General features: G+C 41.9%; 1 protein-coding gene across 4 annotated transcripts in view; it reads right to left on the bottom strand.

Annotated features, from left to right (window-relative positions):
- Nucleotides 1-21097, bottom strand: part of C10H7orf50 (chromosome 10 C7orf50 homolog) — a 193823-nt gene that overhangs the window by 18330 nt on the left and 154396 nt on the right. For all 4 annotated transcript variants that reach the window (XM_037910982.1, XM_037910981.2, XM_037910980.1 and 1 more), the window contains one exon: nucleotides 17195-17385. In XM_037910982.1, the coding sequence (XP_037766910.1) occupies nucleotides 17195-17385 (191 nt within the window). The remainder of the gene's footprint in view (nucleotides 1-17194; nucleotides 17386-21097) is intronic.

Genomic DNA, 21097 nt, shown 5'->3' with positions numbered 1-21097 from the left:
GTGTGTGAAAAAACATGGATTTGTGCTGGAAATGGCCCAACTTGATTATCATACACATTGTAAGGAGAGTGATCACTTTAGATAAGCTATTACCAGCAGGAGAGTGGGGTGGGAGGAGGTATTTTTTCATGCTTTGTGTGTATATAAAAAGATCTTCTACACTTTCCACAGTATGCATCCGATGAAGTGAGCTGTAGCCCACGAAAGCTTATGCTCAAATAAATTGGTTAGTCTCTAAGGTGCCACAAGTACTCCTTTTCTTTTTGTGAATACAGACTAACATGGCTGTTACTCTGAAACTTTACAGAAGTGATTCACTTTCACACTTACAGAAACTCCTTTCTACCCCCTTCATCATTATGGAAAGCATGCTCTCAGCCCTCTCCAAAACCCAGTGGAACAGATGGCTTTTACACCATACCTAAAAGATCACCAAATTTGGGCTATTTTGGACTAAGGGTGGAAGCAAGCTCCAGCGCCTCAGGGCCTTCACAGAGAGCGACCTACCATCCACCCCATCTCTTACATAATGAGGGGGGATTCAGGTCCAGCCTCCTTACTGACTGCAGCTGTGGCAGTATGGAATGAGGAGAGAGGTGACTCCTCAGGTAGGCCAGTTCTAAGCCATTTAGGCCTTTATTGTTCATAACTAATAGCTTAGACTCCATTTGGAGATCAGTAATTCACCCTACTGTTTGTAAAGACAGATTTCTTAAAGCTGACAAACACAATTGCCAATAAAGAATAATCTAAGTGTACCTGATATCTGAGAGCCCTCTCTCAGATCTTACCATTTCTGCTGTAATTGGCATGCAATGCCACATACCTGGCAAAATCTTCTACTGTCCTGGGGCATGAGTGTTCAGGACAGCATCACATTTTCTCCTTAATATGCTCTGATAGGTGTGGTGCAGCTGAGATTAGATTTTTGCCCCAACAATTTATGCTTGGGGAAACTGATTCACCAATTACTGCGTCCTGCAGATGGCTCCCATTCCAATTTCATTTTATTCATCCAAAAGAAACAACATTTACGTTTTTGGCATCATCATATTAATAATGAATGTGTGAAGTGGGAGTCTAATTTTATTAAGCATCTTGTTTTATTTTTAAAAAACATGTCTTGTTATTTTAACTTTGGCTGGGAGGTCATGATGGCTCCCTGGAGCTAACTGATTAATAATCATTGTCAACTGCATTTTATATTTTAATTTGGGCTTTGTTCGACTAGCCTAGACTCTTCCCTCAACTAGGAAGCTGTTCTCCACTATATTTTCAATGTTTGGGTTTTGGCTAAGAAGTCTTCACACTTCCCAGGAGCCAAAGAGAATTGTTCATTCTTTTAAAAGCTGTCTTATATTTTGTGACAAAAAGATATGAAATCATGCATAAAGCCCATTGTGTTTCTCTCATGTCAAGAGCAAAACTAATTTGAGTGGAGAAAGGTGGGTGGGGATAAAAGGTGCGTGCTAGAATAAATAGAAAACAATCTGGTCTACAATACCTGTCCTGCAAAAAACCTTCACGGCCAAAGGTGTGGAGGGCCTGTAGTGTATCAGCTTTGGAGACTAGGATGTAACAGTTGTGCTCCGTGGATCTTGAATAGGCATCATAAATAAAAACCTGAACAAGATCTCATGTGAATAAAATTGGACTGATCTATAAAATCTAATATCAAGGAATAATAACCAATAGCTAGGATATTTTGGTAGGTTTTGCATATGACACCAATCTGTAGTGTTAACTGACTTTAAGCATTTTCCTGAGTTACAGTGATAATAATAATGCACTGATAATAATGCTTGTTATCTTGGAGGAGGGTATTCCAGTCATTTTTATTACTCTGTTTTTATGGTGACTTGAAAAAAGGAAAGTATCCTATGTTTTCTTCCTGTAGTGTGACTAGACACAGGTGATCCTATGAGGTGCTCAGCACCCACAACTTCAATGGGAATTGAGGTGCCCAATAACTTGCAGGATCAGTCCTAATCTAGGTTGGCCTCATGATGCATAATTCTTCTGTTTCTGCACCTCTCTCTGATGTCTTGGAAGTGTAATAAAGATCTTTTCAACGTTTTCAATTAAAAAATTCATTTGGAGCAGCAGAGCTGGATCCTGGGTCTCCCATTCCCAGGTAAGTACCCTAACCACTTAGCTAAAAATTATGAGGGAGGGTCTCCTCTTCCTGTGACCCCTCCCCAATTTGTGTACTCTGACCTATAGGGGCCCAACCTGGTATGCGAGGTCTGAGCATGTATACCGAATCAGGCACTGAAGGCAAGCTAGCTGGAGGAATGCCTATCTTCCTCTAGTTCATACACGGCTCTGGGGCTTAGGCGTGGGGCTGCAGCACGAATGTGCAGAGGGAACTTTGAAAAACTTCAGGCAATGTGCGATTTTAGGGTTATGTAGCAGCTGAGCAGGATTTTTGTGAATCCCAGTGGTGCCTAATTCTGGGATTTAGGCTACTAAAGTGGCAGTTAGGCACCTACGTCTTTTGTGACTTTACCCTTATTGGACAGTATATAAAGCATTTGGAATATGGAAGTCAACTAGCAAACTTATCTAATGACTACATTCAATATACTGTAATAAACTGCCAAGAAAATTCATTTATGCCAAATTATATTTTGCTGGAAATTACAGTCATTAAGAAAGGATGCATTCAATTTTTGGAATTAAGTTTGAAAATTAAGCAGTTTCTTGACAGGAAAGAGAATTAAGCAGAGAAACAAACTATTTTGGTCAAAGTATTTATGGGTTCAACACCTGTAATGTATTTCCCCCCATCCGAGGTAGCATTTACTGCAAGATGGTCAACCTCACTGTTAATACATTTTTACAACCACTATATTTTATCTGAGAAGGCTTATGATGAGCTTTAAAGATACTACTGAAGTGAAAAAAATACAAGTAAACTAGGGCTTGAAAAATTCTATTCACCAGCAGTGAATGGGAAGCCTTCCTTGGCAAGCATGGAGGCTTTAAAATAAACTCCTTTATAATTATGAAGATAATCCTGCAAACATGAACTGATGTAGTACTGTTTTACCTAATCTGCAGTGCTTCTGCTCCTGCTCATAGATTTGCCAAGCAGCAAAAAAGTGAAATGGTCAGTTTCACTATACTACTTAGAACCCCATAAACAACATTGAAACTTTTCAAGTCAGGTTAATTTGATAGGGTTGCTGCTGTGAAAAGCTATGGAAGGTTTTATGGAAAAGCATCATTACTATGTCTTGATGGAGATGGAGGATATTATGATGAAAAATAGTAACAGAAATCCACTTACTGTTGGGTAGTTGGCTGTATTATAATTTTAACAGTTGATTCTGGACCCAATAGATGTCATATCCAAGGGACATAAGATTTTGTGTTAATGATACTATTAAATATAGTATTTTCCTCAAAGAGAATGTTTGAACCAAACGATTGTGTAAATATTTTGACAGCTTTGCTTCATACAGACATAAGGGTAGGAGTGCAGGGAGGCAGGGGTGGTAGGTTTCAAAGTAAATTGCTCTGCAGCTTTTACTGAAATATGCTTTGAGATGTGTAGTTGTGACCCTACATAAAATAAATCAAAGTTTCAGAGAGGAGAAGGAGTTGGTTACAAACTGTAAAGCAGCATTAGAGTTTCTTATTCTATTTCTCCCTTTTTGTAAATTGAGTGATCATTTATGGTTATAGAGATTATAGGAAGATGTCTCTTACTTGAGCCATAAACTAAATAGGATGATGGGCAGATTTAGCAAGATGCAAACAGCTACTGATTCTGACAGCAACTTAACAGGGGCATCAGCCTCTTCAGCTTTTCCCTTTCCTTCTTAAGACATACATTAGGGCTAGGCAAAAGGTTCAGTGAGCTAATCCAAACCAGCTCCATACAAAAGGTTTTATTTTTTACAGAATATCAATGACTGTATCTTAAAAGGTTTGGTTCAGCTAAACATCCACAAGTCTGACTGCTTCTCAGAACCTCATATGAATGAGATGAACCCCTGAAGCCCACAAAATTTGACTTGAAAATCTCACAACAGGTGAAGTTCTGATACTTCTTTCTTCTGACTGGGTTGGAAATACCACAGAACAAATGCAAGATCTCAGAACTTCTACTTCCTGTCCCAGCTATAATCCAGAAGCTCAGAGACTCCATAATTAGAAAATGGTAGGGTGGGGAAGGGAGGGAAGAGGGGAAGGGAGATGTGTGTGCGTTTGAGGGCGTTAGTCCCATATTTCAGACAATTTTGCTTGCTTCTGGAAATGAGCAAAGGTTTGGTTGTATTCTTTGGAGGTGGGGAGGAATTCTTATTTTCTCCGTAAACTAATTCAGCCATCCCTAAAAACAAACGCCTTTACTTTACAGAGTTTGGATTCAATTGCCAAATTATCTACTGTACCAGTCATATTATTCGTTACTCTTTTACCAGTATTACCATAGCTGAAAGTACACTCAGTTGCCCAAGACTGCAGACTTGGTCCCCCAAAACACAGAGCTATGAGATGGGTCAGTCATTTGTTAGAGGGCAGTTACAGAGTAACCACCTTCACCTTCAGCATGTTCTCTTTTCTTTTCAGGATGTGATGCTACTAAAAATAGGACTGTAACTCCCAAGTGTGTGTCTATTTCAGGTTGTAAATTAATCTAATGAGTTCAGTCAGGTTTCTCTTCTGACATTTTAACTCTTAACATCCAAAATACTTGACATGTGCCTAACTGAAACACCATATAGAAAGAGAGAGGACAACCTGTTAGGACAGAGATGGCTGGGATTTTTGATTATATGATTTTGCCTACCTGGAAGTCCTCATCAGTTTCCAGAATGCTATAGGTGTGGTTGAGGTAATTCATGGGATCCTTGATAAAAATAGATATCTGACAATAGTACAGAACTGCTTACAGGTCTTACTTTTGGTTGCAGTTTTTCCAATGAAGCGGTAACTAATAATAGAGGGGAAAAAACAAAACAAAAACACCAGTTTGTTGGATTTAGTTTTTGTCTGATAGCAAATTTCCCTTCAGCTAAAGGGACTGACTGAAGTAGCCTCAGCATCAGGATTTACATATACACCTATTGAAATAACATGTTTAAGACCCTAGGAAGTTTGGGGATGTATATTCAATTTCACCTCTCAACAGCAGGTCATATCAAATGGCATTAAGTACAAAATAACCTTGCTGGCTGGATGAGTGGCAAGAGAGGCCATTTCACCAGGTATTTAACATTGAGAATCCTGGATTAAATTAGATCAGCTGGAACAGAAAGCTCATTTGCTCAGCACCAGAGAAAAAGGTCAGGAAAAGGTCTAAATTTTGATAGCACTGGTTCCTTATAATGCCCACGGTGAGACTCAAAGAGACTTGGTGGATTTACTTAATTACTCAGATTTTTTTCCCACTGGGGTTCTGTAGGATGCAGCCCATGATGGTTTGTTTATTTTTTAGTATGGCACAATATAAAAATGAAATGAATTAAAAAGAAAATTAAATGGTTCCTATGCATCACAAAAGTTCACGATATTGATCCCAAAGATGTAACTGACACAAACATAGCACAGTAACAGGGCCAGTGTTATTGCTAGATCTGCATCAATGCAGACTTTCATGCAGGTCCCTGGCAGTGGAAAATCCAGTAGGAGAGGAGGCTTTGGCAGCACAGAGTAGCTGTCACCTCTGTTGGGCTGCAGAGGAGCAGGAAGGGGCCTGCACAGCTCCCAAAGTGAGTCATGCTGGATAGGAAGGTAGTGTAGCCTGGACAGCGAAGAGAAAGTGCTGGTTCTGCCTAAGCTCTGAGACCCTTCCCCTTCGCCAGGTTTGAGAGCCGGGGCTCCAGCTCAAGCAGGAACATCTACATTGTTATGTTTTATCAGAGAATCATAGGACTGGAAGGGACCTCGAGAGGTCATCTAGTCCAGGGGTTCTCAACCTTTTTCTTTCTGAAACCCCACCCCCCCAACATGCTATGAAAACTCCATGGCCCCCCTGGGCCACAACAACTAGCTGTCTGCATACAAAAAACAGGGCCGGCATACGAGGGGCTAGCAAGCAGGGCAAGTGCCTTGGGTCCCATGCCAGAGGGCCCCCGTGAAGCTAACTTGCTTAGGCTTTGCCTTCCGCCCCAGGTGGGAGGCCTCAAGGGCCCAGGCTTCAGCCCCATGCAGTGGGGCTTTGGCTTTCTGCCGTGGGCCCCAGAGAGTCTAAGGCTGGCCACGGTTAGAGGACTCTCTGAAACCTGCTCACGGACACCCAGGGGGCCCCAGATCCCGGGTTGAGAACCACGGATCTAGTCTAGTCCCCTGCACTCGTGGCAGGACTAAATATTATCTAGACCATCCCTGACAGGTGTTTGTTTAACCTGCTCTTAAAAATCTCCAATGATGGAAATTCCACAACCTGCCTGGGCAATTTATTCCAGTGCTTAGCCACCCTGACAGGAAGTTTTTCCTAATGTCCAACCCAAACCGCCCTTTCTGCAATTTAAGCCCATTGCTTCTTGTCATATCCTCAGAGGTTAAGGAGAACAATTTTTCTCCCTCCTCCTTGTAACAACCTTTTATGTACTTGAAAATTATTATCATGTCCCCTTTCAGTCTTCTCTTCTCCAGAATAAACAAACCCAATTTTTTCAATCTTTCCTCACAGGTCATGTTTTCTAGATCTTTTATCATTTTTGTTGCTCTTCTCTGGACTTTCTCCAATTTGTCGACATCTTTCCTGAAATTGGAGCCCAGAACTGGACACAATACTCCAGTTAAGGCCGTATCAGCGTAGAGTAGAGCAGAATTACTTCTTGTGTCTTGCTTACAACTCCTGCTAATACATCCTAAAATATCTGCTTTTTTTGCAACAGTGTTACACTGTTGACTCATATTTAGCTTGTGATCCACTATGACCCTCAGATCCCTTTCTGCGGTACTCCTTCCTAGTCAGTCACTTCCCATTTTGTGTGTGTGCAACTGACTGCTCCTTCCTAAGTGGAGTACTTTGCATTTGTCCTTATTGACTTTCATCCTTTTATTTCAGACCATTTCTCCAGTTTGTCCAGATCATTTTGAATTTTAATCCTATCCTCCAAAGCACTTGCAACCCCTCCCAGCTTGGTATCGTCCGCAAACTTTATAAGTGTACTCTCTATGCCATTATCTAAATCATTAATGAAAATACTGAACAGAACCAGACCCAGAACTGATCCCTGCGGGACCCCACTCATTATGCCCTTCCGGCATGACTGTGAACCACTTATAACTACTCTCTGGGAATGATTTTCCAACCAGTTCTGCACCCACTTTACAGTAGCGCCCTGTAGGTTGCATTTCCCTAGTTTATGAGGCGGTCATGTGAGACAGCATCAAAAGCCTTACTGAAGACAAAATATACCATATCTACCCCCTCCTCCCTGCCCCCGCTTCCATCCACAAGGCTTGTCCCCATAGTGCAAGCCTGAGTCAGCTGACCAGGACTCTGACATTTACTGCAGCTTTTTTTTGCTGCCTAGCTGTACCCTGAGTGGCAGCTTGTGGATTAAAGCATCTGGCCCTCCGTCTTGGTGACTCCTCCCTGAGGCACAGCCTGAACTATTGATTCATTGCCAGTGAATTTAGGGGTGCACAAAGAAACAAGATATACATAAGCCATGAGCCCAAAAAACAAGGAGTATAGATGTTAATGTGTCTGCAGCACTGCAGCAAAACATGTTATACCACAAATAGAAAGAGCAGCTACTCCATCATGTAGTTACTAATCCTTCTAAAACAACAGTTGTACAACAGCTGCACAATATTCCTGCAGCAGGACATTTTGAGGTTAGGAAAACACTGGCATGGGTCCAAAAGCAGTTCATTGTGTCAGCTGCCACCAAGATACAGAAAACTGAATCCAAGTGCAGTGACTACATCTATAGGGACAGAAAATAACCAAGTGGTTTGCAGTTTAACATCTTGATGAAATGGAAAAAGTTGTGTGCTACTCCCTACTACTACGGGAGTGTAAGATGACATTCATCTGGTTCTCAATGTACGCTTTTGAAAGTCCGATTAAGAGGAGAAGACTATCACCCAACAATCTCTATATATTAATATCTAAACCCATCTCTGATTACTCCAAGCCAGGACTGTACGTGACTTTGCTAGAGCCACCTTGAAATGGGAAGTAATTACTGTTGGAACAGCAAGGTGGGCGAGGTAATATCTTTTATTGGACCAATTTCTTCTGTTGGTCCAATAAGAGATATTATTTCACCTACCTTGTCTCTCTCATATCCTGAGACCAACACGGCTACAACAACATTGCAAACAAGTCTGAATAACACAGAGCATGAGAAATTATTATGCTCAAGGTTGGTAAGTCCATGGGAAATACTGTCATTACCATGAGAATGAATAATCGTTAAAGAGACCTAGGGATTACAGTGGACAGAAAATTAAACACACGCTTGCAATGTGATATGGCTACAAAAAAGATCAATTCAATTTTGCCCCTCATAAGCAAAACTTCGCAGCATGGAGCCAGGGCTTGGGTCAGCCAGCGTGGCTGGGGTGGGCCGGCCGGAAGCCTGAAGCTTGGAGTGGTTTGGCCAGGGCAAAGGAAGTAGCAGGTGGGTCCTGAGATGGAGAGTTGAAGCAGGTTTTTTCGGCATTAGGCGGCACTGAAGGTGCAAGTCTCTGAAGTCAGGGTCGAAGCAAAAAGTGGCCTGTCCAAACTTAAAATGGTCACTGTCTTATAGCAGTGCAGAATGTGAATTTATCGCCTATCTGGCCATGTCCATTTAAGGTATCTGGAAATTGTCCTGATTTTTTCATCTGATCTGATGAATTTGACGGAATGGCCAGAATCATGTATGACTAAATTACAGTTCATCACGTTTCTAGTTTATCCCTACCCCAAAAAGGTTTCCATTAAAAAAGCAAAACACCCCCCCTTCAATTATTAAAAACAAAAATATCCCCATTACACAATTTCCTTAATCTATGAGGCAATGCTGCTCTTTCAAGTCACTTTAAAGCACCAGTTTTTTAAGGGAACCCCCAAGCAGTTCCTAATTACAATAGTTTTTTGCTTCTCTTAAATCAGTTGAAAGCATTTTTTTCCCAGAGGTTTATTCACATTCCACTCTAGATAATGAACTAACTGTGACACAATCTGATCAACTCTTGAGCAGTCTTTATGCAATTCGGGATAACATATGGGCTTCTGCATACATAGTATTTCCCTCTCAGATGGGGAATTCCCTATCTTGTCCAGCGAGAAGTGTGCAATGAGACTTTGCTGTTCTATGTGTTAGAGTCAACATCAATCCAAAGGTGTCACAAATTCCCCAGCCTTTCAAATGTTACATAATTCAGTAACTGCATTCTGGGGACATGAGCAAATCACCACTCTATTGAAAAAGAAATCTGGATATAGAGATATGTTTAAGAATGTGTTCAAGCCTTCTTGGACCTTAGATGAAGCTGTGTAGTTTATGGAGTGGCTGGGAATTTATGGAATCTTTATGACACACTCTGGTTTATATACTAGCTATCATCGTATGTTTTATTATTTATGTATTTATGCCTAAAACTACATGATTCTTTAGCATTGTATCGTAGGTTCTATTTATTTTGACAGTTATGAGTACACTCAGGGCCTGGAATTTCATATTCTGCATAAACCATTTTCTTGCTATTATTCTAAGGAAGAAAACCTATCCCAAAGTTTTAACAATATTTGCATTGGAGTCTGAACATGGCTTTGTTTTGAACTTAATTTTCGTGACATCCGTATTATATATTACTAGATTTTAACGCCAGAAGACACCATTATGGAAGTCTGACCTTCAGCATAATGTGGGTCATAGATGGCCCATTCCTGCATTAAGCCCATAACTTCTAGTTAAGCTAGAGCAACCATATCTTTTAGAAAGACATCACGCTTCATTGAAAGTAAAAACTGATTTAAATTTTATTACACAAAATACTAAGATTACAGTAAAAATAAATTTGCTGCTGTTTCCACAATCAGAACATTAATTTATTTGTACCAAAACCTAATATGAATTATACCACCAATTAAAAAAGAATCTAAATATGCTCTAATTTGGTTTAACAGCAATCATAAAAAGAACAACAACAAAAAGAACCAAAAACGACAACAACAAAAGTTGAGTTAAAGGTTCTTCTTCAGAGGTGCTTCAGAACAGAGAGTGATCTCACTCTGTTCTTTTCTATCTCTGGAGGGAGAGCCAGTGAAACAAGGTCACTGGTTGCTTTCCCACTCAACCCTATTGCGTTTGCAGAGAATACCCCCACTGATGTCTTCCCTAAACAAATTTGCTATATCCTGAGAGAGGGAGGGAGCAGACTGGATGTTAAATTTCTGTCAAACCCAAATTACTCTGTGGGCTCTGGAGGGAAATATCTATCTGTATGTTTAGCGTTCCAAAGCATCTACTACCCCCATATCTAAAGTCCTAATACTAGATATTAAGCTAGATATTATTGGCCTCCTCTAGAAGCTCTCTAGGAGTCTGGTGGTAGGAGCCTGGTAACAAATCCCAGCTCACATACAGCTTGTCTTCTGAAAAGCAGAGTTATTTTGAGCTGAAACAAGTTTGGCACTGTTATTAACAGGCTTGGCCAAGGGCTAGGACCCCTTTGATTCTGCTGACAGAGCTAATGCCTTTGGTTAGCAAGGACTCTAGTTCTAGAGCTGGTTGCAGTACTATTGGAATTGACCAACAGTGTGACTGAAAATCACAAAAGCTGCATTTTTACTTTTGTGGTTTGGGATATGCCCTGTTTCTCTGGTATTTCTTTTAAAAATGTTTTATAGTTCTCTAGATACACTCTAAATCACTGTTGGCCAGGTGCCATAAAAAAAGAGTGATTTGCAGAGGAAGGTAAAATCTATCAGGGAACAGAGATGATCCTCCCCAGGAAAGTGTTTTGACACTAGATGTTATTTGGTGCGACATAGAGCATTTCAAAGCAGGGGATGGGGTGTGGGGACTTCCAAAGTACTTTTTAGCAGCAGGTGACAAATGACATCTCAGGTAGGGATGGTTCATAGCTATATCCAGTTAGGGAGATTAACTCATCTCCTTTTCAATTCAGATTGTATATGGAATCAATCTTGGCATCCCACTTGTTTTGGTTATATCTGAGTGATCACTGTATGGGTTCCATGGGCGCTGGATGAGGCCATGTGTGCAGATCCACATAACAGCACATTCCTAAATCAGGCACAATACAAAGAACAGCTCTAGGACCAAGTGAGTTGCCAAGACAAAGCAAGTTTTGTCAGACATTTTAGTGCCATGGCAAATCAACCATCTCTCATCAGTATCTCTTATTAGCACTCCCACGAGTTGCAACATCCTTTTCTTGGAGCCAAGTAGCACTCAGAAAGGTGTGAATTTTTCCCCAACTCTGAAATCTTCTAAGTAATTAAAAGATATAATCTCTAAATTCAGCCTTAAAACTGAATCCTCACTGATCACTATAAATGAAGAGCAGCCACATTAACAGGATGGCTTTTGAAACTAAGATCTGATCCATGTTACCAAATGAACACTATAACCCTCTGCCCTTTGAGCTCTTTTATATAATCTGGCATATTTTCTAGTCTGTCTTCCTATCCTTCGGTCTTCTTCTGTTCCCCAGACATCCTTCATCTGTTTCTCTACCTACATTATTTGTTCCTCTCCCATCCCATGTTCTTATAATCTCTCCGCCTCCCCACTGAGACCACATTCTTTCCCCTCCACACTCCCTCAAATCTTTTCCCTGGTTTCCCTTTGATGGGGAACTGGTACTTGCAGATTACAGACATGCTGGGATCTTCAAACTGAAGAAACCAAGTTGGAGGGAGCTGCCAAAGCCTCTATTTTGAGGGTGACGTGAAATGAGATAATCATTGGGAAGCAAGGGTTTCTTCTCCCCCTTTCCTCTTTTCACTGGCCAAGGAAAGGGGAGATGGAAAACAGTCTTCCCTCTCTTTAGGAAGGAGACTGGAAGGAAATGGCAGAAGCTTTGGTCTGCCCTCTGCTGGTTGCATCTGGTCTCACACTAGTGAACAGAAAGCAATTCAAAGCTTCTGGTCTGCATGGGGGCTGGTAAACCTATCCAAGGGATCAGCCCTTGAGATAAATAACTGGGTTTCCCCAACGTCCAGTTTTGGCATATTATTTGCAAGCTGACACTAGCTTATGACTTTTTCTTTGGAACTGATTTATCTTGATACATGGCCATTGCATAAAACCCCACGTACCTGTATAATTGTTAGGAGGATCCATAATTTCGAAGGACCAGCAAGTTCAGATAAAATAACTACCTGAAGTTTTTGGAAGCTAGAAATGGTTTGGTTAACTTTGTAAAAAATCTTCATGCCTCTCTATACTTCCTGATTTCATTCAGAATTAGAAGCATAAATATCAAAACACCAAAAGAAAAAAAAATACTCTCATGAGCCTTTTACTGCATCTAAAACCAAGAACAGGAAATCTCGTGAGAAAGTCTGTTCTTAGATTTACAGACTAATTTCTTGGTCAAACAGGACAAGAGATGTTCAGCTGCTGAGCTTTGGGATGTTTTTCCAAACTAAATATTTTGGTGGCTTCCCCATCACTAGCTCATATTATCAACAAATACTAAATATTGACTGACCTTCAAAGTTGTTACCTATTAGGGCACTAGTACACAGAAATTTTATACCTTATAAGATTCTATGACAATTAAAAACATGGTTAAAATGAAAAAAAAAATTTACACAAAATTCAGATGACAAAGGCCAGGAAATGTTCTGATCAGTTCTCTGTCATGCATGTTTTTTTTTATTTTTAGACCTGATAAACTAAGGATGCAAGGATGTAAGGATGAGTCTTACCTTTCAATTTCCAGGCTTTTGTGGGGGAAAGCAGTGTGTCACATCTGATATTATTTAAATACAGGGTGTTTTTATTTTTAATATAACCAAATATTAGGAAATACGGTAATTAAAGTGTTCCTTACTAGTGTGACTTAAATTCCTTCAATTACAAGGAGGCATTGTCATCTGAAATCACTTTAAAGTGTTTTTGATCAACTAAGGAGTCTTTTAATGAACATCCTTATACTTACAAGGGATTTTCTTTTTGAAGTCAGCTGAAAAAATAAATCTGCTTTAGAGAATATTAAGGTTCATTTCCTGATGGATTTGTCCCTGTTGGCTCACACGTGATCAATTAAATGACTAATGGATTGTACTTCCTGGGAATCCATCCAGACAGAACTGATTTTACCTGGCTTGTCCTTCATCATCTTCCCATTTCATTTTGTGCCCCTTATCTATTTGTGAATGTAGTCACCTATCCTGCTTAGGCCTGCATTTATGACAGTGCTGATATGGCCATAGTCTAGGGCTTCCTGCCTTTCACCAGAGCAGATTCTCTGGTGATGTAAATTGTGATTTACACCACCTGAGGATTTAGACCATAACATTTAATATAGTGGTATCTCATTGTAGCATAGGATATTATGTTGCCAGGGCCCAGACGTCTCTAATTCCTCTGCCCCTCATTAGTAACAAACTTATAGTTCAATTTCTAGCACACTATGCCTAGCAGTACAGAACTTTCTGAAGGCAGGCAACCAACAGTGTTAATGAAGGACTGGGGGAGGAAGGGGACAAACAAAAGCAGTTATTTCTACCACAGAAAGTCTAGTGCTGCTGTGCCATGCTGAGTATTATTTTCAATGGAAGTGTGATATTTTTATCATCAGGAGATAAAGTAACCAATCAACAATTACAACCTGCCCCACTCTGTGCATGCCTTATTCCCTCTTATAAATGTTATCCTTTCGTTAAATCATCTCACCTAGGAGTATGAGGCATGTCTTGGGGGAGAGATGCTACGCACCATCAAAGAAGGAACTCTAGCTTGTGGGCTGAGTGCTACTTCCATTTTATTTTCAAATTACCTCATAAAGGTTGCTCCTGAACTAGGGTCTTCTATATAAAGAAGTACTAACAAAACATAAAAATCAACTCTTGTTTCTTTCCTTCCCTTATCATCTTTCTTTCTTTTCTTTCAGTATCGTTTGAAATGGGTTGACCCATCTCTGGTAAGAATATATTATTTATTCTGTCCCATATAGTAGAATAGCTAAACAAAAGAACTAATAATCTTGGAATATGCAAACAATCTCCTCTCTCCTAAAAATAACAACTTAAATGTTCCCATGCATCTCTAGCATATAGATCTGTATTTGAATCTCTCACTAAAGGTTTTCTAATATTTTCCTCTGAATTCCCTTAACTTGTCAAAAAAACCTTCACTATAACAACTTGGTGTTGATTTCTCTTAGTGAATTCAGAAGCCAGTGTGGTGTTGTGTAGTGTTAGGAATAGTCTGTGCTAATGAACTGAAACAACAGTCTCAGCCCTCAGTGAGGACGTGAAGTTCCACTTGTTCCATAGGAGATTCACCCTGTACTCAGACAGTTAGGCTTCCATCCCATTTACCAACTATTTTATCTCTGGTAGGTCATATTACCGAGAAGGGTCAAAACATACCCACAACATTCTCCTTTGTTTATTTCAAATTTCATACAACTCTTGTATCTGTGCTACTGCCTTGTCTTCCACCATATTACTTTCTTCAGAAAATGAGTGTAGATATTACAAAACACAAGGACTAAAATCCTGGCCCTATTGAAGTCAGTGAGAGTTTTGCCATTGACTTAAACGGGGCCAGGATTTCATTCTAGATTCTCTTGAGGATACAAAACAAAAGCATGTTCCTTTGAACGAATTTAAATTCAGGTTGATTTGTTGCCCATCTCTAGGGGTTTAGGAAGTTTCCCAAATGAATAAAGATCAGGCAGATTATTCTATAATTTATATTACTGCAGGAGAGCTAACTGGAATTCAAGGTTGGAAACCTACATCAACATGTTTGCTCTGCAGTTCAGCATCTTACAACCTCTTTCTGTCAAGCTTACTAGACACAAGTCAGTGGTTTATACACTAATTCCCTGGATATCCTACTGCGGTATATATCCACAGGACTCCATCTTTTTACTACCTGACCGAACTGTGTATCAACTGTACTTTGACAGCTTCAAAGGTAATTTAGTATTGGGTCAAGTGAAACTCTTGTAGTCAAATTTATTTAACTCCAAAGAAAAAATACTCTCAGAAGGTGACATAATGTACCACCTAAGTAAGCAAAAATCAACAAAGATAATACTAGAATATTAACCAAAAAACCCACAGCTTGTTCCTTTGCTTTCCAATCCTGAAAACCATTATCTCCATATCCACCACTAATACACACACATTCCACAGAACAGTTGAAACAGATGGTAGCTAGCTGCCAATCAAACTGCAGTTCAAAACAATGGTGAAGTATCCCAGCTGTTTTCCAGATTGAAAATATTATCGTCATTTTGCTATCAATCCATGATGAAGTTTATGTAACAAAAATGCACGTGTCCCCCAGTCTGGAATGCAATTAATTTCCTCCTGCCCCACTGAGAGTTGTAATAAGTTGTAAGTAACCATTCAGACTATCTGAGAATTTCAGTATTAAGCACTACCAGAAATAGAAAACTGGGGCTATTCCAAGTGGTAACCTATTCTTTGTAACATGCAAATCTGGAGTTTTTAGAGGTGTAGCATAGCTTGCAGTTTGGAAAAAAAACAAACACTCCTTTCCTGTTTATCCATAATGTCTAATTGGCTGAAGCATGCTTTGAAAGTTTCATTGCATTTCTTTTTATTGTAAGCACTGACTTTGCTTTATGCTGGAATTTTACATACAAATAGGCTAGTAAAATATAGTAAATAACTATCTGCAGTCTGAAACCAATCACTTAACTTGTCATGTAATTATAAACCTTTGGTATGCAAATATAAGCCTTTGTACTTTACGAAGTTTAAAACAAAGTTTCGTGCATCTATGCTAAATGTCATAGATTGCTTTGGGTGAAATTAAGTAATATTGCATGATCTCAAATCATTTAATGTAATTTCATTACATAGAGAGTAAAAGCAACAGTCTCTCTTTTAAAACAACAGACTAAATAAATAGAACAAGTTCTCCCAATGCAATCTCTTTAGCAACCTTCATTAGCAAGATTGCAACAATCTTTTGAAAGTGCAGCAATTCTAGGAATATTTCTACTTAGACTGTAAGATCTTCAGGGTGGGGACTGCCTTTTTCTTTAGGGTTGCCAACTTTCTAATCGCACAAAACCGAACACCCTTGCCCTGCCCCTTGCCCCCCTTCCCTGAGGTGCTGCCCGTGCCCCACCCCTTCTCTGAAGTCCCACCCCCACTCACTCTATCCCACCTCACTCTGTCACTCGCTCTCCCTCGCCCTCACTCACTTTCACCAGGCTGGGGAAGGGGTATGGGAGGAGGTGAGGGCTCCGCTGGAGGTGTGGGCTCCAGGATAGGGCCAGAAATGAGGGATTCAGGGTGTAGGAGGGGGTTCTGAGCTGGGGCAGGGGGTTGGGAGGGGGTGAGGGCTCCGGCTAGAGGTGCGGGCTCCGGGATGGGGCCAGAAATTAGGGATTCAGGGTGTGGGAGGGGGCTCAGGGCCGGGGGTTTGGGTGAGGGCTCTGGCTGGGGTTGAGAGCTCTGGGGTGGGACTGGGGATGAGGGATTTGGGGTGCAGGAGAGGGCACAAGGCTGGGGCAGAGGGTTGGGGTGTGGGGTGCAGGCTCTGGGAGGGAGTCTGGGTGCGGGAGGGGGCTCAGGGCTGGGGCAGAGGGTTGGGGTGCAGGCTCTGGGAGGGAGTTAGTGTGCAGGAGGGGGTTCCGACCTGGGGTAGGGGGTTGGGGTGTGGGCTCTGGCTGGGCGGTGCTTACCTCAGGTGGCTCTCGGTCGGTGGCGCAGCTGGACTAAGGCAGGCTCCCTGCCTGCCCTGGCTCCGCATGGTTCCCAGAAGCGGCCGGCATGTCTGGCTCCTAGGCACAGGAGGCTCTGTGCGCTGCCCGCCCCCACAGGTGCCGCCCCCGCAGCTCCCATTGGCTGTGGTTCCGAGCCAATGGGAGCTGCAGAGACGGTGCTCGCAGCAGGGGCAATGTGCGGAGCCACCCTGTCTCCTGCGCCTAGGAGTCGGACATGCTGGCTGCTTCTGGGAGCTGCAGGAAGCCTGCCTTAGCCCTGGTTAAGATATTGTTTACAGATTACTTTTCCTAGGGACCTTTATATAGATTTTAGGGTTCTTACCTAGTTAAATACTCCAGTGCCAACTCAGCTCCTGATGGTTTTTTGGGCTCTTCTTTCTTAACAGCAATTCCAGCTTCCCGCATCAGTTTTTTTTCTTCCTTCTTACGCTCTTTCTTTAGTTTTCTTTCCAATGTCCTCCTTTCCTCTGTGGTAAGTTCCTCTGCCTTCTCCTCCTCCACCTTTTTTGTTCTCTGAAATAAAATACAAGAGTATCTTTAACTGAAGAGCTCATGAAATATTTTACACTAGAAACCTCAGTGCTCACGCACTGCAGGGAATACTGTTGTGACTAAGAGTTCATGTCCTAGGGAACATTTACGCAGTGGGTCTTCTCTTCTGAGTTGGGGAAGGAAGGATCACATACAAGTTTCCCTTCCTCTTTTCCTTAGAGGAAATTGTCAGGTTGAAAAAATCCTGTGGAGAAAGGTTTGCATGTGACAAAGTATGGAAGAGGGAAAGTGTGCATATGAGATACTTTAGGGGTCACCAAAATCCTAACATATAGAGGGATTCAAATAACTGAGTGAAGATGGGGAAAAGGAGAAGCGGAGAAGCTCATTGTGGACATCTGGGGAAGTCTGCACAGAAGTTGAGTGTTTCCTGATGTCTTTGTCAATTCTCCATTCTAGGGGTTCTTAAGCTAGGGTACACAAAGGCTTCTGTGATAGCCTCCAAAATCCCCAAGCAAGGAAAACCACAACGAAGACAGGATCTTAGGACGGGGAGTGACCTACATGAAGTTCTCTAGACACATAAATAATCTGCTGCATGAAACAGAGAACCATTACTCCGTCCTTTATGATTCAGTTGCGGGAAGAAAGGGCAGAGCCAGCATTCTTGACCAAACTCACTTTCAGAAATGTCATGTCACTGGGAATTTAAAAATGCGCACAAAAGAAACTCTCAAACATTTTGAACGTCTCTCAAAACTCTCTGGCTCATACCTAGGTATCACTGCATGTTCATTAAAAGTCTGGTGTATCCAAGTAGTCTACATCTTAACTCTTAATAGACAAGACAGCTTTTCAATATTTTTCTACAGTAGTTTATTCCCAATCACCAATAACAAAGCACGTTTCTAAAGTATGGTCCTGTGACAGACTGGGATAGGCCTGTACCCAGTTATGTCACACATTTTGTTTTATGGCTTTCATTTTGTATCTGAGCATACTTGATGTTTTATGTTGCGAGCCAGTTTAAACAATATATGTGTACCCTGGTTGTGATGTTTAACAAGGTCCTATGGTGGACAGGGGTGCTTCTAAATCAGGAAGAATCATCAACAAGGACTAGTCAGGACTTCAGACTTGCTAATGACTTTTATCCACTAGCCCACTACCTATGAAACAGAAGTATTGCGCACATGAACCCAGCATGACTGGGGTATGGGGTTTCACATAGGGACTTCATGGCTGTGGTTTATAAGCAAGGAGGTTTCTGGATAGAAGAGGCTGACCACCACCAACAGCAAGACGGACTTGATACAGGGGAGACAGGAGAGTTTCTGCCTAGTCTGAACACGGACAGTCCTCAAACGAGAGATGAGATCTATCTAACAGGTGGGGATTGCATTCAGTTGTTTGTTGTTTTGCCTAGATCCATGGGCGGCCGGTGAAGCATCCCCTCGAGGAGGCTAGCTCCTTGTCCTGTGTCTTCTGCCCCAGGCCCCGCCCCCGGCTTCACCCCAAGCCTGCCCGCTCATCACGGGTGTCCCTCCTCTCCTTCCCGCTGCTTGGCCCCCCGCCACCACTCGCCATTCCCTCCTCCCCCCAGTTTGACCCCCTCACCACCTGCCACCCACCTCTCCTTCCCCCCTCCTCCCTGCTCAGCCCCCCTGCCTCCACTTGCATCCCACCTCTTCTTCTCCCTGGTAGACTCCCATCTCGCCGCATCCCTCCTACCACCACCCATGGCAAGCAGCGGATGGCGGGGAGGAGGGACCAGTGAGCGGCAGAGGAGGGTCCCAGTGGGGAGGAGGGATTGGCAACCAGCAGCGGGAGGTAGGGGGAGGAGGAACCGGCAAGTGGCAGCAGGGACCTCCAGAGAGAGAGGTGGAGAGGAGCAGCCAGGTGGAGAATGCTGAGCTTTTATATGCGCCATGCAGGTTCCAAGGCAGCTCAGGACGTGGTATCTGCTACTCAGCTTTCTGGATTCATCAGTAATCTCCCTGGGGAGTCCAAGGGTCCCAGGAAGCTGAGTGGCAGATAACACCTCCTCAGCCGCTCAGGAACCTGCATGGCACATAATAAATAAGCAAAAACATCCTGTAGAAGCCCACTCCCAGCAGGGAGGGGAAGAGGCGGGGCCACCATGGCCCAGGCATGTGGTGGGAGGGGCGGTGGTGCCTGTGCCAGGGGAGGCTTGGCCTCTCCTGGCCTATTATATCCACGGCCCCTGCCTAGATCTGTAACTTTCCTGAGCTGTCAAAAGTAAAGTGTGTGTATTTAAGAAGTCCATTTGCAAAGTGTGTGTTCCTTGCTGGAAAGGTGTCCCCAGAGACTTAGACTATGAACCAGAGTTCCCACAGGGGTAGAACCCTAGGGTGAGTGTGTATAAGCAACTGAGGAAGTTCGGGGACGGGGGGCTCTGTATTGGTTCCAGAGCTTAGGGCAGTTGGACTCCAGAGTCCCATATCCCAAGAAGGGGGCCAGACAGTGAGTCTGCATCCTGGGAATGTTCCTGATAGGCCAGAACCAGATACTGTGCCTGGACTCTGCCCAGGCCCAGCTGGCTCAAAAACATTTGGGAATCAATGGTTAAGTCTGGTGACCATCCGGTAGGGTACTCAGCCAAGTCTGTAACAGGCTCCATAATACCCCCTTTAGCTTTGAGAAGGCATTTATAACAAGAGATCAAATTTGTTAAAAATGAATCCCACATGAGGAGGATTTCAATTGCGTACCTATAGTCTCAAAGTACCTACAGTACCATACTTGCAAAGGGAAAAAAATAATTCCAAGGGACATTGTTTTATCTATATACCATAGCATAAGGAGCACACGGAAGCCAAACTGAACATATCCACCAACAATATAACTAACCATTCTCTGTGCCTCCTTTTCATCTATTATGAATATAAGGCACCTAAGACTGAAACCAGAATTGCACAAAAAGATAACCAATTACAATAAAAGGCTGGTTAAATGACACGTCCCTATTAAGGGCCAAACCCTTAATGTGTCAATCAGTGAATGTTTGTGAAGTGCTTTAAAATAAAAATCACAATGTAAAGGCTAACTATCATTGTTATTTTTACATGCAGAGAGAAGGAGATGTTAGATAAAACAATACCTGTATGCAACCTGATTTGCCAAAGACACCTGCTGAGAACTAAATATTTTTCTGTCTGGATTCACATATCATCCAAGTTTACTCTGACTCATCTCCCCAACCTGATGCTTTCAAAGACTAAACTGATCTGAACAAGACAGAGACAGAAAACAGATATTTGAATAAATGAGGGAAAGTCTAAGAAAGGACATTTGCTTTGTTTTCTAAAACATTTTCTTGAGCAGAGGTTGCATGCACATGCACAAACACTTAGAAAACTCAAGCAACGTGAGTATGCACTGCATTTGTACTGAAGAGGTTTTGTAACTCATACTGAAAAGAATTAGTATCTAGGATGAAGGTAATTATTTTCCAGGAAGCGAAGTTTTCACTTGATAAGCTGCTGTAGTATTTACTGAAATAACAATCTAGCCATGCAAAATCCAGGAAAAAGCGTGGAGTCATTCCTAAAATGTTTGTGAAAGATTACTATAGCAGCTGTCCAATAGAGGACACACTATGTTTAATCTTCTTTTAAAAATAATGCAATGAATGTATTTTCTTTTCTCATTGAGACATGAAGCTTTCAAATAAAGTGACTGTGGCACATCATTAGAATAGTTCTGAGAAAGA

The sequence above is a fragment of the Chelonia mydas genome, chromosome 10, assembly GCF_015237465.2.
Source record: "Chelonia mydas isolate rCheMyd1 chromosome 10, rCheMyd1.pri.v2, whole genome shotgun sequence".
NCBI classification, from domain to species: domain Eukaryota; kingdom Metazoa; phylum Chordata; order Testudines; family Cheloniidae; genus Chelonia; species Chelonia mydas.
This window is presented reverse-complemented; position numbering and strand designations above follow the sequence as displayed.